This window comes from Microcaecilia unicolor, chromosome 2 (assembly GCF_901765095.1).
Source record: "Microcaecilia unicolor chromosome 2, aMicUni1.1, whole genome shotgun sequence".
NCBI lineage: Eukaryota > Metazoa > Chordata > Amphibia > Gymnophiona > Siphonopidae > Microcaecilia > Microcaecilia unicolor.
In genome coordinates, this window is record NC_044032.1 from 345,644,800 (window position 1) to 345,665,851 (window position 21,052).

Sequence of the window (21,052 nt, forward strand, 5' to 3'; positions counted from 1 at the left end):
ACCTTCTTTCTTTCTTTCTTTCTTATCCACCTGGACTTATTGGAAGATAGTACATTTTATTTATTGGAGGAATAAGTTCTTGAGGCATTTTCAAATTTTCTTGCAAATATTTTTTAAACAAGTCAATAGGTGTCTTGCCAGGGATTTTAGGAAAATTCAATACACGAAGGTTTAACCTTCTATTGAAGTTCTCTATCTGTTCAATTTTTCTATGCATTTCCAGATTATCTTTTATCACCGTCACTTTAAATTCTTGTAATTGATCCATATCTTTTTTTTTTTTGTATAAACAGTTTTTATTGATGAGAATTGACATTGCAAACATGTTCAAGCATTTTGTACACATATAAACAGGTCATCGTTGTATATACACTGTATAACAGCATCATCAATGTTTTCTCCCACCCTTTTCTCCCCTCCCCTCCCATTAGTATCCTCACATTAAACTTTAACTTGTTGTATAGTGTCTAGTCCTTCTTTCCTAGTCCAACAATTGACACAAAAGAAAAGAGATCGCCTAACAGTGGTCGAACTTATAGCTATACTTAGTGAACTTTTATATTTAATATGCAACAGTGAGCGTATACATTCCCCATATATTCACTCCCCCCCCCCCCCCCCTATTTCCCCTCCCTCCACCTCCACCTACTGGACCTATTAACAGTTTAGAATCCTGCTTCTCCCAACTGGGGTGAGGGTGTCCCAAAACGGGGACCATATTTTACAAAATTGGTCTCCCCTTGTAGAAGCCAAGTCTCCCACTCTTTTCTTTTCCAGCATGCAACATTGCATCATGGCTCCTCTCCACTGCTGAACTCCAGGGGCCTCTGGTTGTAACCATAATTGTGTAATTGTCCGCTTGCCCATCAAGGTCGCCCTTTTCAGAAAAGCTTTTAGTCCCTCAGGTGATTTTCCTCGGATGTTGTAAACTTCAAAGAGTTGGCCTGGTGATGGTTGCCATTGTACTTTCCACATCTGAGATACATGTTGTCCCAGCGTTTTCCAGAATTGGAACACCATTGAACAGAACCAAAACATGTGCCCCAAGGAGGCTCCCACCTGTCCACACTTTGGGCAGTCATCTGTAGGTCTGATGGTCGCTTTAAAGGCTCTGTGTGGTGAAATATAAAGCCGTAAAATAAATTTGTATTGCATCTCCTGCCATGCCACATTCTCTGTCATCTGGTATACACCTGTCAGACACAGTTTTATTTGCTCAGAGTTGGGTTTCCATCTCAGTTCTTGATGCCACTGTTGTGAGATGTTTGTATAATCTGACGTCCCCTGCGAATCTCGCAGGTGGCGATGGAAGTAACGGAGGGGTATTTTTAGTTGGGCATCTAGGCCGAGAAGATCATTCATAGAGTCCCATTTTTGCTGTGTAAGGTCTGTTGCGGGCAGAGACCTAACATAGTGTTGAAGTTGTAAGTACTGGAAGTGGTCTTTCTGTCCCAGACCAAATTCTTCACACAGGGTTCTGAAGGGTTTAATATTCCCGTCTTCCGACACCACTTGAAACAAGTACTTAATGCCACAATTCTCCCATTTTTTGAACAAGGCAGAGCCTCCCCCCTCTGGGAATGCTAAATTACCTTTAATTGGGAGCAGTGAAGTTACTGCTTTGTTCCATTTGTACCTCTTACCCAGCCATTTCCATGTTTTACGCAAAGGATTTATAATGTACCCATACTGACCCAATGGTGGGAGTTCTTTTGCTGAAGCATGAAGCCAGTAAGCAAAGTCCATCGGTGCCATCAATGTGGTTTCTATCTTTGTGCAAGAAAAAAACTCTTTTCCTCTAAACCAGTCTGATAAATGTCTCAGGCCACATGCTGTCGCTATGAGTTTTAGATCAAGTAGTCCCAGTCCCCCTCCCGAGCAGGGTTTCATAAGATTTCTCAGTCCTGTGTGTGCCCGTTTACCTTGCCATAAGAATGCAGTGAGGGTTGTATTGAGCCAGACCTCCTCTTTATATCCCAATGTGGCTGGAATCATCTGGAAGATGTACGTCCACCTCGGGAAGATGAACATATTATACATTGCGATTCTCCCTTTCAAAGATATGGGTAAACCCTGCCAACCATGTAGTGTTTCCTTAGTTCTAACCTTCAGTGGGCCTATGTTCTCTTTATACAAGTTCGCTAAGTTTTTTGGGATGAAAACTCCCAAGTACTTGATGTTGTCCTCAGCCCACTGAAAAGGGAATGAGCCACTCCACCCCTCCCTCACCTCCTCCTGGATCGGGAGAGCTATTGATTTGTGTAGGTTTAATTGTAATCCTGAGTAGAACCCAAATTCTTCTATGACTTCGAGCAACCGTAAGACTGAGGGCCTCGGCTGTGTGAGTGTAAGGAACATGTCGTCTGCAAAAGCTAGCACTTTTATTTGTTGTCCATGAAGTGTTACTCCTCGTATGTCGTGGTCTAGCAGAATCGTACGTAGAAGTGGTTCTAGGTAGAGGAGGCATAGGATGGGCGACAAGGGACACCCCTGCCTTGTGCCCCGTTCTACTCGAAAGGGCATAGATCTAGTGCCGTTAATCAATATTTGTGCTGTGGTGTTATTATAAAGTGTCTGGATTGCTTGCAGAAACCAACCATTCAGACCAATGTACTCGAGCACTTGGAACAGGTATTCTCCATTAACTTTGTCAAAAGCTTTAGCCGCGTCAAGACTAACCAGCAACAAGGGGTCACCCGTAATTTGCCCATAAGCCACTGTAAGGAGTGCTTTCCGAACTTGTCTTACCGCTTGCCGGCCCTTGACAAATCCCACTTGGTGTTCTCCTATTAAGTTTGGGATATGAGCTGTCAGTCTATTTGTTAGCACTCTGGATAGGATCTTAACATCTACATTGATGAGGGAGATGGGTCTATAGGACTCTACCAAATCTTTTGGTTTACCCGGTTTGGGGATTAATGTTATTAAGGCTTCATTCTCCCTTGGTGAGAAGAATCCTCTAGCCACCACTGCCTCAAAGTAATCTACCAAGGCACCACACACCTGGGGGCCTAGCATCTTATAGTATTCATTAGAGAAGCCATCGAGGCCAGGTGCTGAGCCCGGGTTCAGGGTTTTCAATACGTTGAGAACCTCTTGTGTTGCAAGAGGGGTTAGCAGTGCTTGGCGAGCCATTTCTGTGAGTTGGGGCATTTTTGCATCTTCTAGGTAGTCTCGGGTCATAGGACCCCTAACCCTATCTTTGGCACTATACGTTTCTTTAAAATATTCCTGGAATGTATTAACTATGTCTGGTAATTTAGTTAGCTTATCCCCCTTGGAGTTCGTAATCACTGAAATGAATCGTTGGGAGGTTTGCGTTTTTGCTATTCTTGCTAGTAGCTTACCCGATTTATTCCCAAAGCGTTGGAAGTTCAGCCGTCGAGCCATTAATTGCTTCGAGGCTTGCTCGTGGATGAGTGAATTGAGTGCCACCAGAGCCGCTGACATGGAGTCCCTATTATCGGGGGAGGGTTGTGCTATGTGTTTCCTCTTTGCTTTCTTGTATTCGATTTCTAGACGCAAAATGCCCGCTGCTAATCGTTTTTTCCTAGCACTCTGGAACGCTATTACTTCCCCTCTCATGACCGCTTTGGATGCTTCCCAGAATAATATGGGCGAGTCACATGTGGGATAATTCATGTCCTCGTACAATTTCCATTTTCCCATTAAGTGGTCTAGGAAGTGTTTGTCCCTGTAGAGGTAAGCAGGGAATCTCCAATGGTTGGCTGTTCTCCCTCCCTCTCTTATATCGAGTTCCACCCATATCATACTATGGTCTGAGATTTCCATAGGGCCAATAACTGCTTGTTGAACTTTGAAAAACCAAGATTGTGATATAAGTATGTAATCGATTCTAGACCAGGATTGGTGGGCTTTTGACTGATGGGTATAGTCCTTTGTTGTCGGGTGTAGGGAGCGCCACGGGTCAATTAAGTGCAAGTGTTGGCAAAGTGCTGGGATCCCCTTCCCCTTACTTATTCCTGGTACCGCCACAGGTGATGATCTATCCAGGGACGGGTCTTGTACCTGATTGAAATCTCCCGCCCACACCCAGGGGGCATCAGTATATTGCAGCCCTAATGCTATTAAGGACTGGAAGAATCTTGGGTCATAAGAATTTGGTGCATATATCGCACACAAATAAAAGCTCTGACCTTGGAAATTGACACGGATTAGCACTATACGTCCCTCTGAGTCTTTGTGTATCAGGGTATTGGTGCAAGGTAACCCCTTGCGTACTAATATTGCAACCCCGCTCTTCCTGTTGCCCGAGGAGGAAAAATGGCTCTCACCCACCCACTGCTGACAGAGTTTTCTATGTTCAGTATCTGATAATTTTGTTTCTTGCAAGCATGCAAAGTCTATATTATGACGCTTTATCTGAGACAGGATCTTATATCTCTTCACTGGCGATGTGATGCCTGAGACATTCCACGACAAGATCTTTACTCCAGAGTGGTTAATGACTCTCTGGCTTTGGGGATACTATCAATAGTGGTTCCTGACCTACCCCCGGGGGCCCAGCCTCCCCCCAGGAGCATGCTGCCTGTATTTGAAGACCAAGATTCAAATTAACTCTCATGTGATCATAGGTACCAGTGATTCCCTCTCTCTTTACCCCACTAATTCTCTTTCCATTAGTTCCCGTTAATGTGGCTTCCCCCCCCCCTAACCCTCCCCTTGTCCTCGTGTTTACCCCTTCTCCCCACTCCCCTTCTCCCAAAAAGTGCCTTGAAAGGACATTCCCCATCAAGGCCTAGTCACACCGTGCTGAGTGCCCCGCTCCCCCCCAGACATATCATTTTACCTTTGGCCTAGGACAGTTTAAGTTCTCAAAAGGTGACATCTGATCTGGCAGAATGGTCTTATCAATTTCAGAGTCTGTTTACCACAGTTTTGGAACAAGTTCACGTTGGTGTTGCTGGTCCTTGCAGTTCCTGATTGATAAATTGTGTCGCAGATTGTTCCGAGGTGAAGGATATCCATTTTCCATCTTTCATAATTTTTAGTGTAGCTGGGTACAGGAGCATAAACCGAGTATTTCTGTCAATAAGTGAGGTGCAAATCGGGTGGAATTTGCGTCTCCTCTCCTGCACGCTAGCTGAATAATCCTGAAATATTCTTATTTGATTGTCCGCGTATCTTAAAGTGTCTCTTTTCTGTCGGTATCCCTGTAGAATCTCTTCTTTGTGAAGATAGTTGAGAACTTTTATTATAACCACTCTGGGTCTGGACCCCGGCTGACCCGGTCTCCCCAGTCTGTGGGCCCGTTCGATACAAAGATGGCCTCTGCTGTCTGATATAGCAAATTCTTTAGAGAGCCATGTTTCCAGCACTGTACTTAGATTCTTGTCTGGTATGGTTTCAGGCAGGCCCACCAGTCTGAGATTGCATCGCCTGGTTCTGTTCTCTAGCTCATCCAGTTTTTCTGCCTGGATGGCTAATTGTTGCTTTAAGTTAGTTATATCAGGCTCACGTTGCTGCCACGTGTCTTCTAGGTCTGATACTCGTTTTTCAACCTCCGCCGTTTTGCTTGTTATTTCCGCCAATGTGCCATCTATTTTCCCCAATCGGCTCTCTAATGCTGTAAAGCGTGGTTCCAATGCTGTTCCCACCGCCGTTACCAATTGTGCTAGCTGTCGGGCGGAAAATTCAGCCTCGCCTCGCGGAGATGCGGCCGCCATCTTGGAATCGCTGTTTGCCGCGGGGAGTTTTTCTTTGTCGCTTTTCGAGCCTTTTCTTGTGCTTCCGGGCGGCATAGGAACTAAATATTGTTCCATGCACCTTCCTCTGCTCGTTTGTATGGTCCGATCAGGTTTTTGAGGTTGTTTCTACGGCGGTTTCGAGCGGGGGCGGGCAGGGCACTCGGAGCAGCACAGAAACGCTGTTACTGCTTCCACCGCATCACGTGACTCTGATCCATATCTTTTTAAAAATCTTTTACTTGTGTCGTCAAGTCTTCTTTATACATTTCTAAATTTTTTGCCATGTCCTCAAACTTCACAGATAAAGTATTTACCTTTTCTGAAGTGTTTTGGAGAGTTGAATCAATTTTACTCAGTTTTAGTCAGATCCTCTCTAGATTTACTTCCGGGGCTGTACCAGGTCCTTTAGTCACAAGGACCTCTCTCTCCCGGCTTCCTTCCCGTGGTGGGGGACCTCTGCCTGCTCTCTCCCTATTCGCCATCATGGGTTCTCGGGTGCCTGCTCCCTGTCGCCAATCCTTTTCAACGTTATGATGGCCCCATTGGCCAACACATTAGCTCATTTGGGACTAAATCCTTATATTTATGCCGACGATGTTGTAGTATATATTCTATTCAATTCTGCAGTCTCGGAGGTTCTTCAGTCTGTCAAAAACGTCCTGCAAGTCATGGACTCATGGGCAACTGTTTTCAAACTAAAACTTAATGCAGAGAAAACACATTGCCTTGTTTTGACTTCTCAGCGCAAGTACATCCCTCCCACATCTATTGTAGTCAATGGTCTACCCCTTCCTATCTCTGATAGTTTGAAAATTTGAGGAGTTATATTTGACCGTTTGTTAACGTTTGAAGACCACACACACTAACAGAAATGCATCAACACACTCTCTTCTGAATTCTCCTACTCGTATCTTCACCACAATTAATACTCCACCCACTTATAAAATTGCTCTTCCTAGAGACATCACTAGTCTGAGGGACTATCTGACCTTTCGCAAGACTCTAAAAACACTTCTGTTTACCAAAGCATTTTCTCTGGGAACAACGTAGGCCACTGCCTCTACCAGCTGACTACTGTGGATCCTGTTTAGTCCTATTCTTTTGTACTGTTATGTAACATTTCCTTTCTTTCTTGCCCTTCTACTCTACTATTCTCATTGTATCTGTTTTCCTCGGAGTTCTCTCTCTCTCCAGGTTCTGTAAGCCACATTGAGCCTGCATGTCTGTGGGGATTATGTGGGGTATAAATACTTCATAAATAACTTAATGGTTGCTTCAATAATTTGAGCTTGAACACCGTGTACCACTGAGAGTTTGTCTAAAATCTCCACCAAGGAGAAAAACTTTCCCGCCAAATGGTTTCTGATTGTTCATGATGTCTTTGAGGAGTCTATCTACAGCAGTAAGTGCTATACTGGGTGCCATAGTTGATTCATCCCAAATAAGGATTTTAGCATCTCTAATAATGGAAGCATCGTTTGATGTTAATCTGATACTTGATGTTGACGTTTCCAGTAGAGGAACAGGTAACTTAAACTGTGAATGATAAGTTCGTCCTCCTGGAAGGAGGTTTGTAGCAATTCCTGTAGAAGCAACAGGTAGTGCAATTCCTCCATCTCCTTGGATTTTGCTCAGGATAGTGTTATACGTATACGTTTTTCCACTTCCACCAGGATCGTCTACGAAGAAGCACGTGTGGGTTATATTTTTTTGAATTGCAGGCAGAAAGTATAGTATGAAATGCTTCCCTTTGCTCATTGTTTAGTTTTTTCAAGCATTTGTTGAGCTTTACGGTTTTCATCTGCAACATTGAAGGCAAGTTGAGGATCTTCTATTCTCTGGATGATCGTTGGTAAACCAAAGTGTTCAAGTTTTTTTTTTTGCCATCTGTAGTCATAACGTCCTGGATTTTCTGAAGGCACAATTGTTCACAAACAGAGCAATCACCTTGGCAACCATGGATGTGTTGAAAATCTTTTATCATATTAAGTTTGTATTTTTGGAAATTTTGTAATGCATTTGATGTTATGGAAAAAACACAAATGTATGCAAAAAAGTGTCTTGATTTCCTGAGGCATGCTGCATGTGATTGCATCGTCTAAGGTGTTCTCCCATAGAGCTTCATCGTCAATGAGCCCCATTTTCTTGACTGCATCTTGAAATGTATTATAAAGAATACGTTCAACTGTTTTTAAGTGTTCAAAATGACTTAGCCCCTGGTTGGTGTAGTAGAATTAGCCTTAAACAGTAACGCTCAAGGTCTGCTGCAAACTTAACTGCATTCATTCTTCCAATAGTTTTGTCATGTCCTGCTTTTCTAATTTTCCACTTTCGTTCTGTTTTGTCAAAAGTATAGTACATAGGAATATCTACATACAAAGCAGTCTTTAGAGGATTCTCTTCTGCATTAAGTTTAAACCACACTGTTAAAGTGGTGTCCCTTGTTCTGGCTCTTTGTACTGCAACCTCAACTTCGTGAGGATGAAAAACAATGCTTTGTTGATCTGGTAAATGTACTTCCAATCTCTGGATAGTACGTGATTGGTGATGCATTTCAAAGCCGTTTAATCGCCATGCAGCTTCAGGAGCACTAACAAATCCAGAGTCAGTAAACATTTTAATTTCATCATGTTGTAAAGTTTGGTGCTCTGTAATAACCACATTGGCACAATCGTGTCCTTTATACACATATTTAAAGAGGTACTTGACACTTTTAATAGATGCACATTCTTCTACATTTATATGGGAATTGTACTTTAAAAGTAAGACTGGGGGTCACGTGACGCTATGAAGGAGAGAGGACGTAGCTGAGCTTCTCTCCGCAGCCTAACTACTTACAGCAGAATCTGCAATAGAATCGGACTCCCCATAAAGGCGTGCTGGCTGGATAACTTTATCGAGATTGCAAAAGGTGACCTAGAAAGGTACGCAGATCAGCAATGACCACGAAATCAGCTCAAAAAGATAAGCTGAGGGTTAAGTCGACGGACAACAAAATGGCGGCTACCCCCTCTGAGCAGAATCCATCGGTGTCCTCAGCATGGATCGCGGAAATTACATCCGAAATGTCAGTGGTGATGGAAGAACGTCTGGAGCGGAGACTGACACTGTTAGATCATAAGCTGGACAATAAAATGGAGCAGTTAAATACCAAAATGGAAGACCTGACCAGAGAATGCGTGGCTTTTCAAAATCAGACCAGTGAAGTGGAAGATAGACTGGAGAAAGTGGAGGGTACCCAAAAAGACTTACAAGAGAATGATGGCCTTGGAAGCTAAGGTCGAAGATCTGGAGAACTGCTCCAGACGGAATAATATCCGTCTGGTGGGATTGCCTGAAGAACTAGGTGGAAACCAGCTGGAACGCATTATAGAACAATGGCTGACAAGAACGATCAACTTCCCAGCAGCGATGGGACCGCTGCGGATAGAACGAGCACACCAGCTGGGTCAGGGAATAATAAACCGTGAGTGATCATCTGCAGGGTGCTGAATTTTGTGCACAAGCAATTTATCCTGCAAGCGGCGCGCTCGAATAAATCCCTGACCTTTGAAAATAAAAAAATCCTTTGTTTCCAGGATTATTCTGCAAGCATAGCGGCCCAGAGGCGAGCTTTCTCCCCGGTGTGCTCTCAACTTTTTGAGAGGCAGATTCGCTTCACTTTGCAGTATCCAGCAAATCTGAAAATTACATACAAAGGGACAACAAAATCTTTCTCATCGGAAAAAGAGGCAAAAGAATATGTGGATCAACTCGCACATTCGGAGACTGAGGAAGGCGGACAGACATGAAAATATAAAGAGGGATTGTTTTGAAACCCAAGGTCTCTCATCAGAAGCAGAAGTTAGCTGAAGCACGGGAGGCAGGAAGCAAGCGGAGCAAAGATCTAAAGCTCTGACCGTGAGTATAAAAGAAACGTTAATAGTTGCAGTTGGACTTAAGTTTAAAGTTATGTTAATTGTAATGAAGTTTGGACTTGGAAGCAAGGTGGTAGATAACTACAGGGAGCTTGAAGGAGTATGTTTTCACAGTAAGCAATAGGAAAGATATTAATAGGGAGCGGAGAAAGCCATAGAAGGTGCAGGTTGGGAGGTGGGAGATTATACGGATATGGAGGAATCAAAAATGTTTATGGGGAGCATGGAGTTAAGGGGATTGGCTATGCGGAGTGGTTGGGTAAGCGTCATCCATGATGGCTTTCTTTATGGAAGCAGTTGTGGGAGGGGATCAAGGGGGAGGGAGGGGACGGGTGGGTTGGGAGGCGGGGGGGGGGGGGGATTTACTAACAAGAGGGTGGGGGTCAGACGGGAGGAGGGAATATTACTGGGGGAGGCGTGTGTGTGGATGGAGTAGTTGAAAGCGAATGGTGTATTATTTTGCCTTTTGTATCTGGATGGATGCAGAGACTGAAGAATAGGGAAGAGAGAAACCAAAGGCTGGGTTGGCTCCTCTTGGTACATATAAATATCCAAAGGTTGATAATCTGGAAGTTCTTTGAGGGGTGGGATTAAAATAGTCACCTGGAATGTGGGTGGTATCCACTCACCCATTAAAAGATCAAAAATCTTACACTACCTTCAGAGAATCAGGGCAGATGTAGTTTTTTTTGCAAGAAATGCATCTTTCTGATCAGGAGCATGCAAAGTTGGTAGGATGGTGGGTTGGAGATTGTATAGCATCCGCAGCGGTGGGTCGTAAAGGGGGGGTTGCTATCCTTTTTAGGAAAGGAGTGGCAGTACAGATCCATAAGTTGAACAAAGACCCGGGGGGGGGGGGGATTTATTTTTTGTAATGCCACCATTGCAAAGCATCAGTTAATATTAGGCAGCATCTATGCCTCGAACACGTTAGACCTTAAATTTTACAAAAGAATAGTCATGATCCTCAGTAAACAAGAATCACTACCTATGATGCTTGGAGGTGACTTCAACATGGCATGGGATCTGCAGATGGATAGATCACATCCACCTGCTGACGGAGGAAACAGGAAAACAAAGGGTTTACCAGACATGTGCTCTACCCTAGATCTAATAGATGTATGTACATAAGTAATGCCATACTGGGAAAAGACCAAGGGTCCACCGAGCCCAGCATCCTGTCCATGACAGCGGCCAATCCAGGCCAAGGGCACCTGGCAAGCTTCCCAAACGTACAAACATTCTATACATGTTATTCCTGGAATTGTGGATTTTTCCCAAGTCCATTTAGTAGCGGTTTATGGACTTGTCCTTTAGGAAACCGTCCAACCCCTTTTTAAACTCTGCTAAGCTAACCGCCTTCACCACTTTCTCCGGCAATGAATTCCAGAGTTTAATTACACGTTGGGTGAAGAAAAAGTTTCTCCGATTTGTTTTAAATTTACTACACTGTAGTTTCATCGCATACCCCCTAGTCCTAGTATTTTTGTAAAGCGTGAACAGAGGCTTCACATCCACCTGTTCCACTCCACTCATTATTTTATATACCTCTATCATGTCTCCCCTCAGCCGTCTCTTCTCCAAGCTGAATAGCCCTAGCCTCCTTAATCTTTCTTCATAGGGAAGTCGTCCCATCCCCGCAATCATTTTAGTCGCCCTTCTCTGCACCTTTCCCAATTCTACTATATCTTTCTTGAGATGCGGCGACCAGAATTGAACACAATACTCAAAGGTGCGGTCGCACCATGGAGCGATACAACGGCATTATAACATCCTCACACCTGTTTTCCATACCTTTCCTAATAATACCCAACATTCTATTCGCTTTCCTAGCCGCAGCAGCACACTGAGCAGAAGGTTTCAGTGTATTATCGACAACACCCAGATCCCTTTCTTGGTCCGTAACTCCTAACGTGGAACCTTGCATGACGTAGCTATAATTCGGGTTCTTTTTCCCCACATTCATCACCTTGCACTTGCTCACATTAAACATCATCTGCCATTTAGCCGCCCAGTCTCCCAGTCTCGTAAGGTCCTCTTGTCATTTTTCACAATCCTGTCGCGATTAATCCCCTGCGTACACTGCACCCAGGGGATAGGAAATATACGCATCAATCAAGAGCCGATAACACTCACTCAAGGATAGATTACCTATTAATCACGCAGTCGACTCTCACAAACATCAGTGAGGCGGTGATTGGCCCTTGTATAATTTCGGACCATGCAGCAGTATGGATGGAATGGCAATTAGGAGAGACTGAACAGGGATGGTCATTTCCTAGCTATCTTTATACAAATGATAAATTTCGGGAATTCTTATTAGAAAAATGGGAGGAATATAGGCATTTTAATGAAGGGACGGTAACAGAGGCCTCAATATATTGGGAAGCAGCTAAAGCTGTGTTAAGAGGGGAGATTGTCAGCTATGTTAGCCATTACAAAAAGCCAGAGACTGGGAGATTATAAGATTGGAGAGGGATTTAGCAGATTTGCGGAGACAATATGGAGCGGCTCCAAGTGTTAGAGTGCGACAGGACTTGATCTCTGTTCAAACAGCGTTGAATTCCCTAATACATGAGAGAGCGGTAATATCCCAGGCGTTCTTCCGATATCAATTATACAAACACGGTGATAAAGGGGGTAAATTTCTAGCCAAGCTAATAGTTCCACAATACACATCACAATATATCACCGCCATTAAGGATAAGGAAAGGAGAATAGTCCACACGGATAAAAGGATAAGGGAAGCTTTTCACCTTTACTTTCAGAATCTATATGGGGCGGGGGAATCACAGGGCCTGCAGGGTGAGCAACATCTGCAAAACTGCAAAACTGAATGCTCATATTAGTAGAGATGAAGTTACTTGGGCTATTAGTCATAGTCATTGGACCTGACAGATTTAAAGCTGAATTTTATAAGCTGATGGGAGAATCCATAGTCCCCTCGCTAACTAGGTCGTTTAATGACTGGGTGGACAGGGGAAGATTGCCTGATCGACTAAATTTAGCTCAAATTATAATGCTGCCAAAACCCAACCGGGATAATATGCTGGTATCTTCCTATTGTCTCATTTCCCTCTTAAACCATGAAGTGAAATTGTTTGCAAAGATATTGGCTAACAGGTTACGACGGGTACTGCCACGTCTGGTACATGAAGCGCAAGTGGGATTTGTGCAGGGTCGGTCTATAACTAAGAACCTACGAAGTATCTTGGCGTCTTTGGAGAGGTTAAAGATCAGTTTTGACGCCGAGAAGGCATTTGATCGCATTGAGTGGCCCTTTTTATTCTCCACTTTAGATACCTATGGATTCAAGGGCTGGTTTGTGCAAGTGATTCGGGCCCTGTATTCCTCACCCGTAGCTAGGGTAATGATTAATGGAAGGTGCTCGGAGGACTTTGAGATCAGTAGGGGGACCAGGCAGGGTTGCCCACTGTGTTGCTGTTTGCACTTTATTTAGATCCCATGATCCGAGACATCACCTCATGCCAGGCTATCAGTGGAGTGGGGATTGGGCAGAAGGAGTTTAAAGTTGCGGCGTTTGCCAATGATTTATTGGTCGTCGTTACAAAACCTAGGATGTCATTGAAGGCCCTTTTAGAACTTTTAAAGGAATTTGGAGACTATTCAGGATTCAAGCTGAACCTGGGTAAATCAGAAGCACTGGCAGTGACAGCGGGCACTCGACTTCTGTGAGCCGGAGATTTCCCTTTGAAATGGGCAGACAATTCTTTTAGATATTTAGGGGTCCTTTTGACAACCCACACGGAAGATATATATAAATTAAATGTTAACCGGTTGCTGGACCAGACGGAAAGGCAAGTGGAGTCCTGGAAAGTGCCAGAGCCGGTGGTTGGGAGGAGGGGCAGGTGGTTGGGAGGCGGGGATAGTGCTGGGCAGACTTATACGGTCTGTGCCCTGAAGAGCACAGGTACAAATCAAAGTAGGGTATACACAAAAAGCAGCAAATATGAGTTATCTTGTTGGGCAGACTGGATGGACCGTGCAGGTCTTTTTCTGCCGTCATCTACTATGTTACTATGAAAGTGTTGACAGTACCTTTGGTGGGCCAGATCTGCCTTATTCGAATGGTGATTCTGCCCAGATGGTTATACGTGCTGCAAACTTTACCGATAAGTCTTCTTTAAAAAGACATTAGGCAATTCTATAAGCTTGTGGTGAGATTTTGCTGGGCGAAAAAGAAGGCGAAGCTTAAATTCCAGTTTTTGTTAGGGAATTGGAATCAAGGGGGATTGGGCCTACCTAATTTAAAGTATTATAATCTTGCATGCCTATTGAGATCAATGAGAGATTGGGTTTTCTCGTCCAGTGCTCACACCCCTTTAGAATTAGAAGAGGCTTATTTTAAACCGTATAATTTAGTCACTCTGTTACATGTAGATAGAAGCGCGATGCCAACAGCCTTTCGAAAATGTATATTATTAATGCCTCTAAGGGAACCATGGAGAGTTTTGGGAAAAACCCTGGGGGGGGGCGACCTGAACATCTCAGAATTGATAACAATAAGAGGGAATCCGAAGTTCTTACCGGGCCTGGAAAACCCAGTGTTTCAACAGTGGGAGAGAAGGGGATATACTAGTTTAAGAACCATACTTAAATCGTTAAATCAATTAATACCGCCCGATATTAGGAGCTGGGGGGATGACTATGCTTACCACCAGATTCAGCATTATATTCAATCCTTGGATGAGGGTGCACTTAAATTCAAATTGGGGGAAGAAAGTAAAGGGTTTTTTTTGTTGAGATTTCAAAGGATGCCCCGTCCATCTCCTGCATTCAAAAGCAGCTATGGGTCATGCTGCCGAGGGTAGGACTACAGCAGCTCTGGCAAAAGTGGGAAGCAGAAATGGGAATGGATTTAACAAATTGGGATATTGAAGTTCAACTTAAGGGGATTCCCAAGCTAATTACCGGAGCAAGGTATAGGGAATATGCATTTAGGACAATACACAGAGCATATGTTACGCAGGCTCAACTATTCAGAGCAGGTGGGGTTCACACACCAATGTGTTTGAAATGTCACCAATTGGAAAACATTTTGTACCATGCATTCTGGGAGTGCTTAGAGGTGCAGAAATACTGGAGGAGAGTAGTGGCCTTCATGTCATCAGTATTGTCAACGCAGATAACGGGTACCCCAATCAGTTAGTATTGGACTGCCCGGGGGCATTCAGAGGTATGTCTGCGGACAGTACACTTTTGTGCCGTAAGTCTGGTAGCGAGGAAATGTATTTTACAAGCATGGGTGTCGGAAACCCCACCTGAATATTGGCATTGGCGTAATCAGGTACACCAATTGATGGCGTGGGAGGCACGAGAGGCAAAAGGCTCATGCCAACGTAAGCAGCGATTCCTAAAAAATTTGGGGCAGTTTTTTGGGAACATTTAACTCAGAGAGGAAGAAGTTATATCCTCAATACGCTATGATTGAGATGTTAGAGGAAGATAATACAAGGAGGAATACATCTATGTGTACACATACACACACACCCCCACACACAGTATGCACATGATAAGGGAAGGGGGAGGGTTGATAGGGAGGGGGACGGGTGGGGGGGAGGAGGGAGGAATATTAAAAGTTCAATGATAAAGGAGGAGACTGGATTTTACTATACCTGTATTATGCAAGTTTTTTATTTGATATCTGACGGACAAACACAGTTGTGATTCTCATTGATAAAATATGAAACTTACACTTAGAAAGGGGAGGTGGGGATAAAACAGTTAAATGTTGATGATGATCTGAGATGTGAGCACTTCACTGGATACAATGTACATCGGACTTGTATGTCTTGAATGGTGAATGTGCTACATTTGTATTGTTTGTAATAAAAATGTTGAAACATAAAAGTAAGACAGGGTTATAAGGGACTACCCAAGTGTTATTAATGAATTTTCCATTTAAGAGTGTACCTACGCCGTTATCCCTTCTGCGATATTTAGGATATCCGTCACAGTTCTCAATAGTTTCATTTTGGAAGGGTTTTGGAAACTGTTTTGAGCACTTCCCATTAAGCATGCATGGAAAATTTAAGTTATGGTCACTGCATGGGCCATGTATCATATGTTTAGCAACTATTGCATGCAGACGTGGAAAGTTGTTTATTTCAGGAATTTCAGCGCATACGATTTGGTCAATTATTTCCTTTCTTTTTGGCTTATGTTCCTCTTTCAAGATAATTAATGTATGAGCGTGAGGTAAACCACGCTTTTGAAATTCAATGACATGAATTTTTGCAAGAGGCACAGCAAGTATGTGTTTTTTGCATATATCGTGTAGTAACTCTTTTAGCTTTAAATGAAACACCCTTGCCAATAAGTCAGGTCGAAACTCCGGGGCCTGACCTTTTTTTAGATTTTAAGTAGTTTCTTTCCATCTTGGGTTGCAGGTCATAGTAATGAACAGATCTGGCTTGCCATATTTGTGAACTATTGCCATTGCATCCTGATAATTTTGATGCATATTTCTTGGGCTGCTGGCAAATGATGATGGTAAAATAAATGCTTGGCCAGGTGTAATTCCTCCATTTGCAGCATCACTTGCAAGGGGTCCATTAACCTGGAGTATTTTTCAACGCTTAAGAGTTTTTGATTTTATCGAATATAACCTTTGCCTCAGTTTTAATATATGCATCAACAAAATATTGTTGCGTTAGTTTTCCTGCACTAAGAAAAGGATTGAATTAATCTCTTACTGCGAAATGGTACCCATAATATTGCATTTGCGTAACTCTATGCATTATACATTTTGGTTGTTTAGACAAAGGAATATGTATCCCCCAGCTCTGATCTCCATATGGAAAGAGTAATGGATATACCATTGGTTCTAGATTGGGGTCCAACACACTGATTATCTCAGTTTTGTTCTCTTCATTTGGCTTGTTTCGGCAGTGTATTATTAGATCTGTATGTAAGGGTGGTTCCCCATCTGTATTTTGAAGAATGAAAGCCACCTCATTGGCTCTAGGGGCATTGTATCTTCTTGGATCGTTTTTGCGATCTTGAACAATGGCCATTGAAACTGTTGGAGGTTCTATTGTTCTTCGTTGAGCTTCACATATGCATTCATTTTCTACTTCGTACAGCATCTTGCATGCGTCTGCAATTGGATTTTCCTGTGCCATAAAATCGCTTAATTGTCTCATTAATGTATGGTTGATGTGTGCATTTGGTGAGATTTGTAGTCTCTGAACAGCTGCTTCATCTGGATCCAGAATATATAATTGTGCGAATTGTCTTTTATTGTCATTTGGAGGATGTAGTGCTGCTGTTCTATGGTAAATAGTATCATTAATTCGAAAACAATAAGGGCCATATCCGGGTAGTGGTGCAATGTTAGCTCCCATGGAGGCAAAAGCTAATGAACTATTAATGCACCTAATGTTTTGTAAGAAATTTTTAGAATATTCATGTTCCCCGGAGAGAAGCTGTTGTATTAATTCATTGTACCTAATTCCTGGAAGTTGTACTTTGCCCTTACTACAGCATTGTGTAAATAGGTTGTCAGAAGGTGTTTCATTGTGAAAATGTTTTGCATTGCAAAATATACAGACTGAGTTCATTGGACCACAACTATAGTATTGAGTTTCGTTCTCATTGAGACAGTCTGTTATTGCAAGTCCTGTGTTTGTAATTCTGTATTGTGCTGTAGATGTTACATTTTGTGTAGTCATTCTTCGTTGCTTATCTGTCATTTGTGCAAGTCTTTGCTGTTCTAAATGTTTTTGTCTTTGCCTGGTTGTTTGTCTCTGTTTCTCTGTCATTTGTTTAATTCTGTCCCGTTCTAAATATGCTCTCTTTTTTCTATTTGTTGCTCTTTGTTCATCTGTCATTTTTTCTAATCTTTTGTGTTGTATACCAGTGCGCTTTGTTCTGTGTGTTTGTCTCTGTTCGTCATTGTAGCAATTTTGTGCCTTTCTAAATCGGCGTTCCTTTGTCTGTTACTTGCACTTTCCTCATCAGTCATTTTTTGTATCCTGGACCTCTTCCTTGCAGTGGCTTGTTGACTTTCACGTGCCTTTTCATCTCACTCAGAGCTGCATGCCTTTTTCGTTGTGCTTCAGCTCTTTTCTGTTTAGCTTCAGCCTGCTCCTCAGCAGTTAGTGTTCTTCTCCTATGTCGACTCCTTCTATTGTCTCCCATGCCATCCATGTCCTGCGATTCACCTGTGTGAGTGTGTGTGAGAGACAGTGTGTGTTATAGAGAGAGAGAGAGTGTTGACAGTATGAGAGAAAGAAAGAGTGAGTGTGTGAGAGACTGTGTACGAGTGTGTGTGTGACAGAGAGAGTGTGTGTGAGAGAATTAGACTGTGTGCGAGTGTGTGTGTGAGAGAGAGCGTGTGTGTCTGAGAGAGACAGTGTGTGTTATAGAGAGAGTGTGTGTGTGTGAGAGAGTATAATGTAGTCCTTGAGGCGCAGGAGTCGGGAGGTCAGTGTTGAGTTGTGGTGCGAGTTCTGCACTTGCCCGTTTTCCGCCACTTTGCTTGTTTCAGTGCAGTTCGAGCAGCACAGGAGTCCGTACGTCAACGGCCAGTTGTGTGGTGAGTCCGTGCCTTGCGGCCATTCCGAGTTCCAGACCCCTGCGCCTCCCTCCCTCTCTCTCCCCTCTGAGTGCAAGCACGACCTGTCTTCTGCCTGCCCCTTGCCTTCCTAAGAGCCGGCTGTAATTTAAAACTTGTTACCTTGTGGTCCGGTGGCAGCAGTGAAGTCGAGCAGCCATGGCGCTTCAGACTGCCTTCCCTTCTGTCTCAGCTCTGCCTCTGGTCCCGCCCTCATTTCCTGTTTCCGGAAGGGCGGGACCAGATGCAGAGCTGAGACGGAAGGGAAGGCAGACTGAAGCGTCGCTCGCCTTCACTGCTGACGCCGGACCCCGAGGTAAGAATTTGTAAATTCTGGCCAGCACGCAGGAAGGAAGGCAAGGGGCAGGCGGAGGACAGGTCGTGCTTGCACTCAGAGGGGAGGGGGAGGGAGGCGCGGTTGTCTGGAACTCGAAGGAGAGGGGGGGCATGGAACTCGGAGGGGAGGAGATGGAGGGAAGGGGGTCTTGGAACTCGGAAGAGAGGGAGTAGGTGAGGGGGGCATGGAACTCGGAGGTGAGGGGGGCTGGAACTTGGAGGAGAGGGAGGGGGAGGAGGAGAGGGGGCCTTGAACTTGGCGGGAGGACGGGGGAGGGAGGGGCGATTCTCCCGCGATTCTCTACTCACTTCCAACGTTCTGTGGCTGGCTGGTGCTGGCTTCCTTCCTTTCACTGATCCGCCCTCTGACATCATCGCGAGGGCGGACCAATGGGAAGTGTGTTACGAACCCAGGCATCCAGACGTAGAACGGTGGAGGTTCAAATTATTATATAGGATGTGGAGGAGCATTTTCAATATGACATCTAAATCTGATTTGGGATGTTTTGTGGAAAATGTCCAAAAATCCTGTAGGGAACATGGCCACTTTCAAACCTTAGTGCAATAAATTCTTAACGTTGCAGTCCTATTTTTCAGGTTCCCAGCATTTGTGTACAGACAGTTTAATGTGTGTGTGTGTGGGTGTATGTTTTTTGTTTATATGTACAACCTGCTTAACAGTTGACAGGAATAGTTTGCTCTTCCCCTAAAGGCATCAGGCCATAGGGATGCCCTAACTTGCCTGTTTTGATAGCATTCTTCAAAGATACCTTACTTTGAACTATGTGCTCCTGAACTAGATTCTAGTTTAAAAGCTGCTCTACCTCCTTTTCAAACATTAGCATGAGCAGCCTGGTTCCACCCAGGAATGTGCTAGAGATGTAATCTACTTAGATTTCAGCAAAGCTTTTGACACGGTTCCCCACAGGAGGCTCTTGAATAAACTTGACAGGCTGAAGATAAGGACCCAACGTGGTGAACTGGATTAGGAACTGGTTGACGGACAGATGTCAGAGGGTAGTGGTAAATGGAATTCACTCGGATGAGGGAAAGGTGAGTAGTGGAGTGCCTCAGGGATTGGTGCTGGGGCCGATTCTGTTCAATATATTTGTGAGTGACATTGCCGAAGGATTAGAAGGTAAAGTTTGCCTTTTTGCGGATGACACCAAGATTTGTAACAGAGTTGACACCCTGGAAGGAGTGGAAAACATGAAAAAAGATCTGCTGAAGCTAGAAGAATGGTCTAATGTTTGGCAATTAAAATTCAATGTGAAGAAATGCAGAGTGATTTTTTATTTTTATTTTTTGTTACATTTGTACCCCGCGCTTTCCCACTCATGGCAGGCTCAATGTGGCTTACATATTGTATACAGGTACTTATTTGTACCTGGGGCAATGGAGGATTAAGTGACTTGCCCAGAGTCACAAGGAGCTGCCTGTGCCTGAAGTGGGAATCAAACTCGGTTCCTCAGTTCCCCAGGACCAAAGTCCACCACCCTAACCACTAGGCCACTCCTCCATGCACTTAGGGAGTAGAACTCCACGGGAGACATATGTGTTAGGTGGTGAGAGTCTGATATGTACAGACGGGGAGAGGGATCTTGGGGTGATAGTATCTGAGGATCTGAAGGTGATGAAACAGTGTGACAAAGTGGTGGCCATAGTCAGAAGTTTGCTAGGCTGTATAGAGAGAGGTGTGACCAGCAGAAGAAAGGAGGTGTTGATGCCCCTGTACAAATCGTTGGTGAGGCCCCACCTGGAGTATTGTGTTCAGTTTTGGAAGCTGTATCTTGCTAAGGATGTAAAAAAAAAATTGAAGCGGTGCAAAGAAAAGCTACAAAAATGGTATGGGATTTGTGTTACAAAACGTATGAGGAGAGACTTGCTGACCTGAACATGTATACCCTGGAGGAAAGGAGAAACAGAGGTGATATGATACAGACATTCAAATATTTGAAAGGTATTAATCCGCAAACAAACCTTTTCCGGAGACGGGAAAGCGGTAGAACTAGAGGACATGAAATGAGTTTGAAGGGGGCAGACTCAAGAAAAATGTCAGGAAGTATTTTTTCACGGAGAGAGTGGTGGATACTTGGAATGCCCTCCCGCAGGAGGTGGTGGAGATGAAAATGGTAATGGAAATCATAAATGCGTGGGATAAACATAAAGGAATCCTGTTCAAAAGGAATGGATCCTCAGAAGCTTAGCGGAGATTGGGTGGCAGCACTGGTGGTTGGGAGGTGGAGCTAGTGCTGGACAGACTTCTACGGTCTATGCCCTGAAAATGGCAGATACAAATCGAGGTCAGGTATACACATAAAGTAGCAGATATGAGTTTATCTTATTGGGCAGGCTGGATGGACCGTACAGGTCTTTTTCCCTCTCTCAGAATGTTGTGCATGTCACGAAACACCTAGCACCCACCTGGGGTAAAACTGAGGCGACCTGGAGAGTCTGTTCCCAGCACTGCTGAGGCCTGCCTGCACTTGCACACATGCTCTATACTAGCCAAC

General features: G+C 44.0%; 1 protein-coding gene across 1 annotated transcript in view; it reads left to right on the forward strand.

The window, feature by feature from the left end:
- Positions 1-12,479: 12,479 nt before the first annotated feature.
- Positions 12,480-21,052, forward strand: part of LOC115462067 (zinc finger protein 271-like) — an 88,293-nt gene continuing 79,720 nt past the window's right edge. The window contains exon 1 of the mRNA XM_030192111.1: positions 12,480-12,992. Coding sequence (XP_030047971.1) covers positions 12,480-12,992 — 513 coding nt within the window. The remainder of the gene's footprint in view (positions 12,993-21,052) is intronic.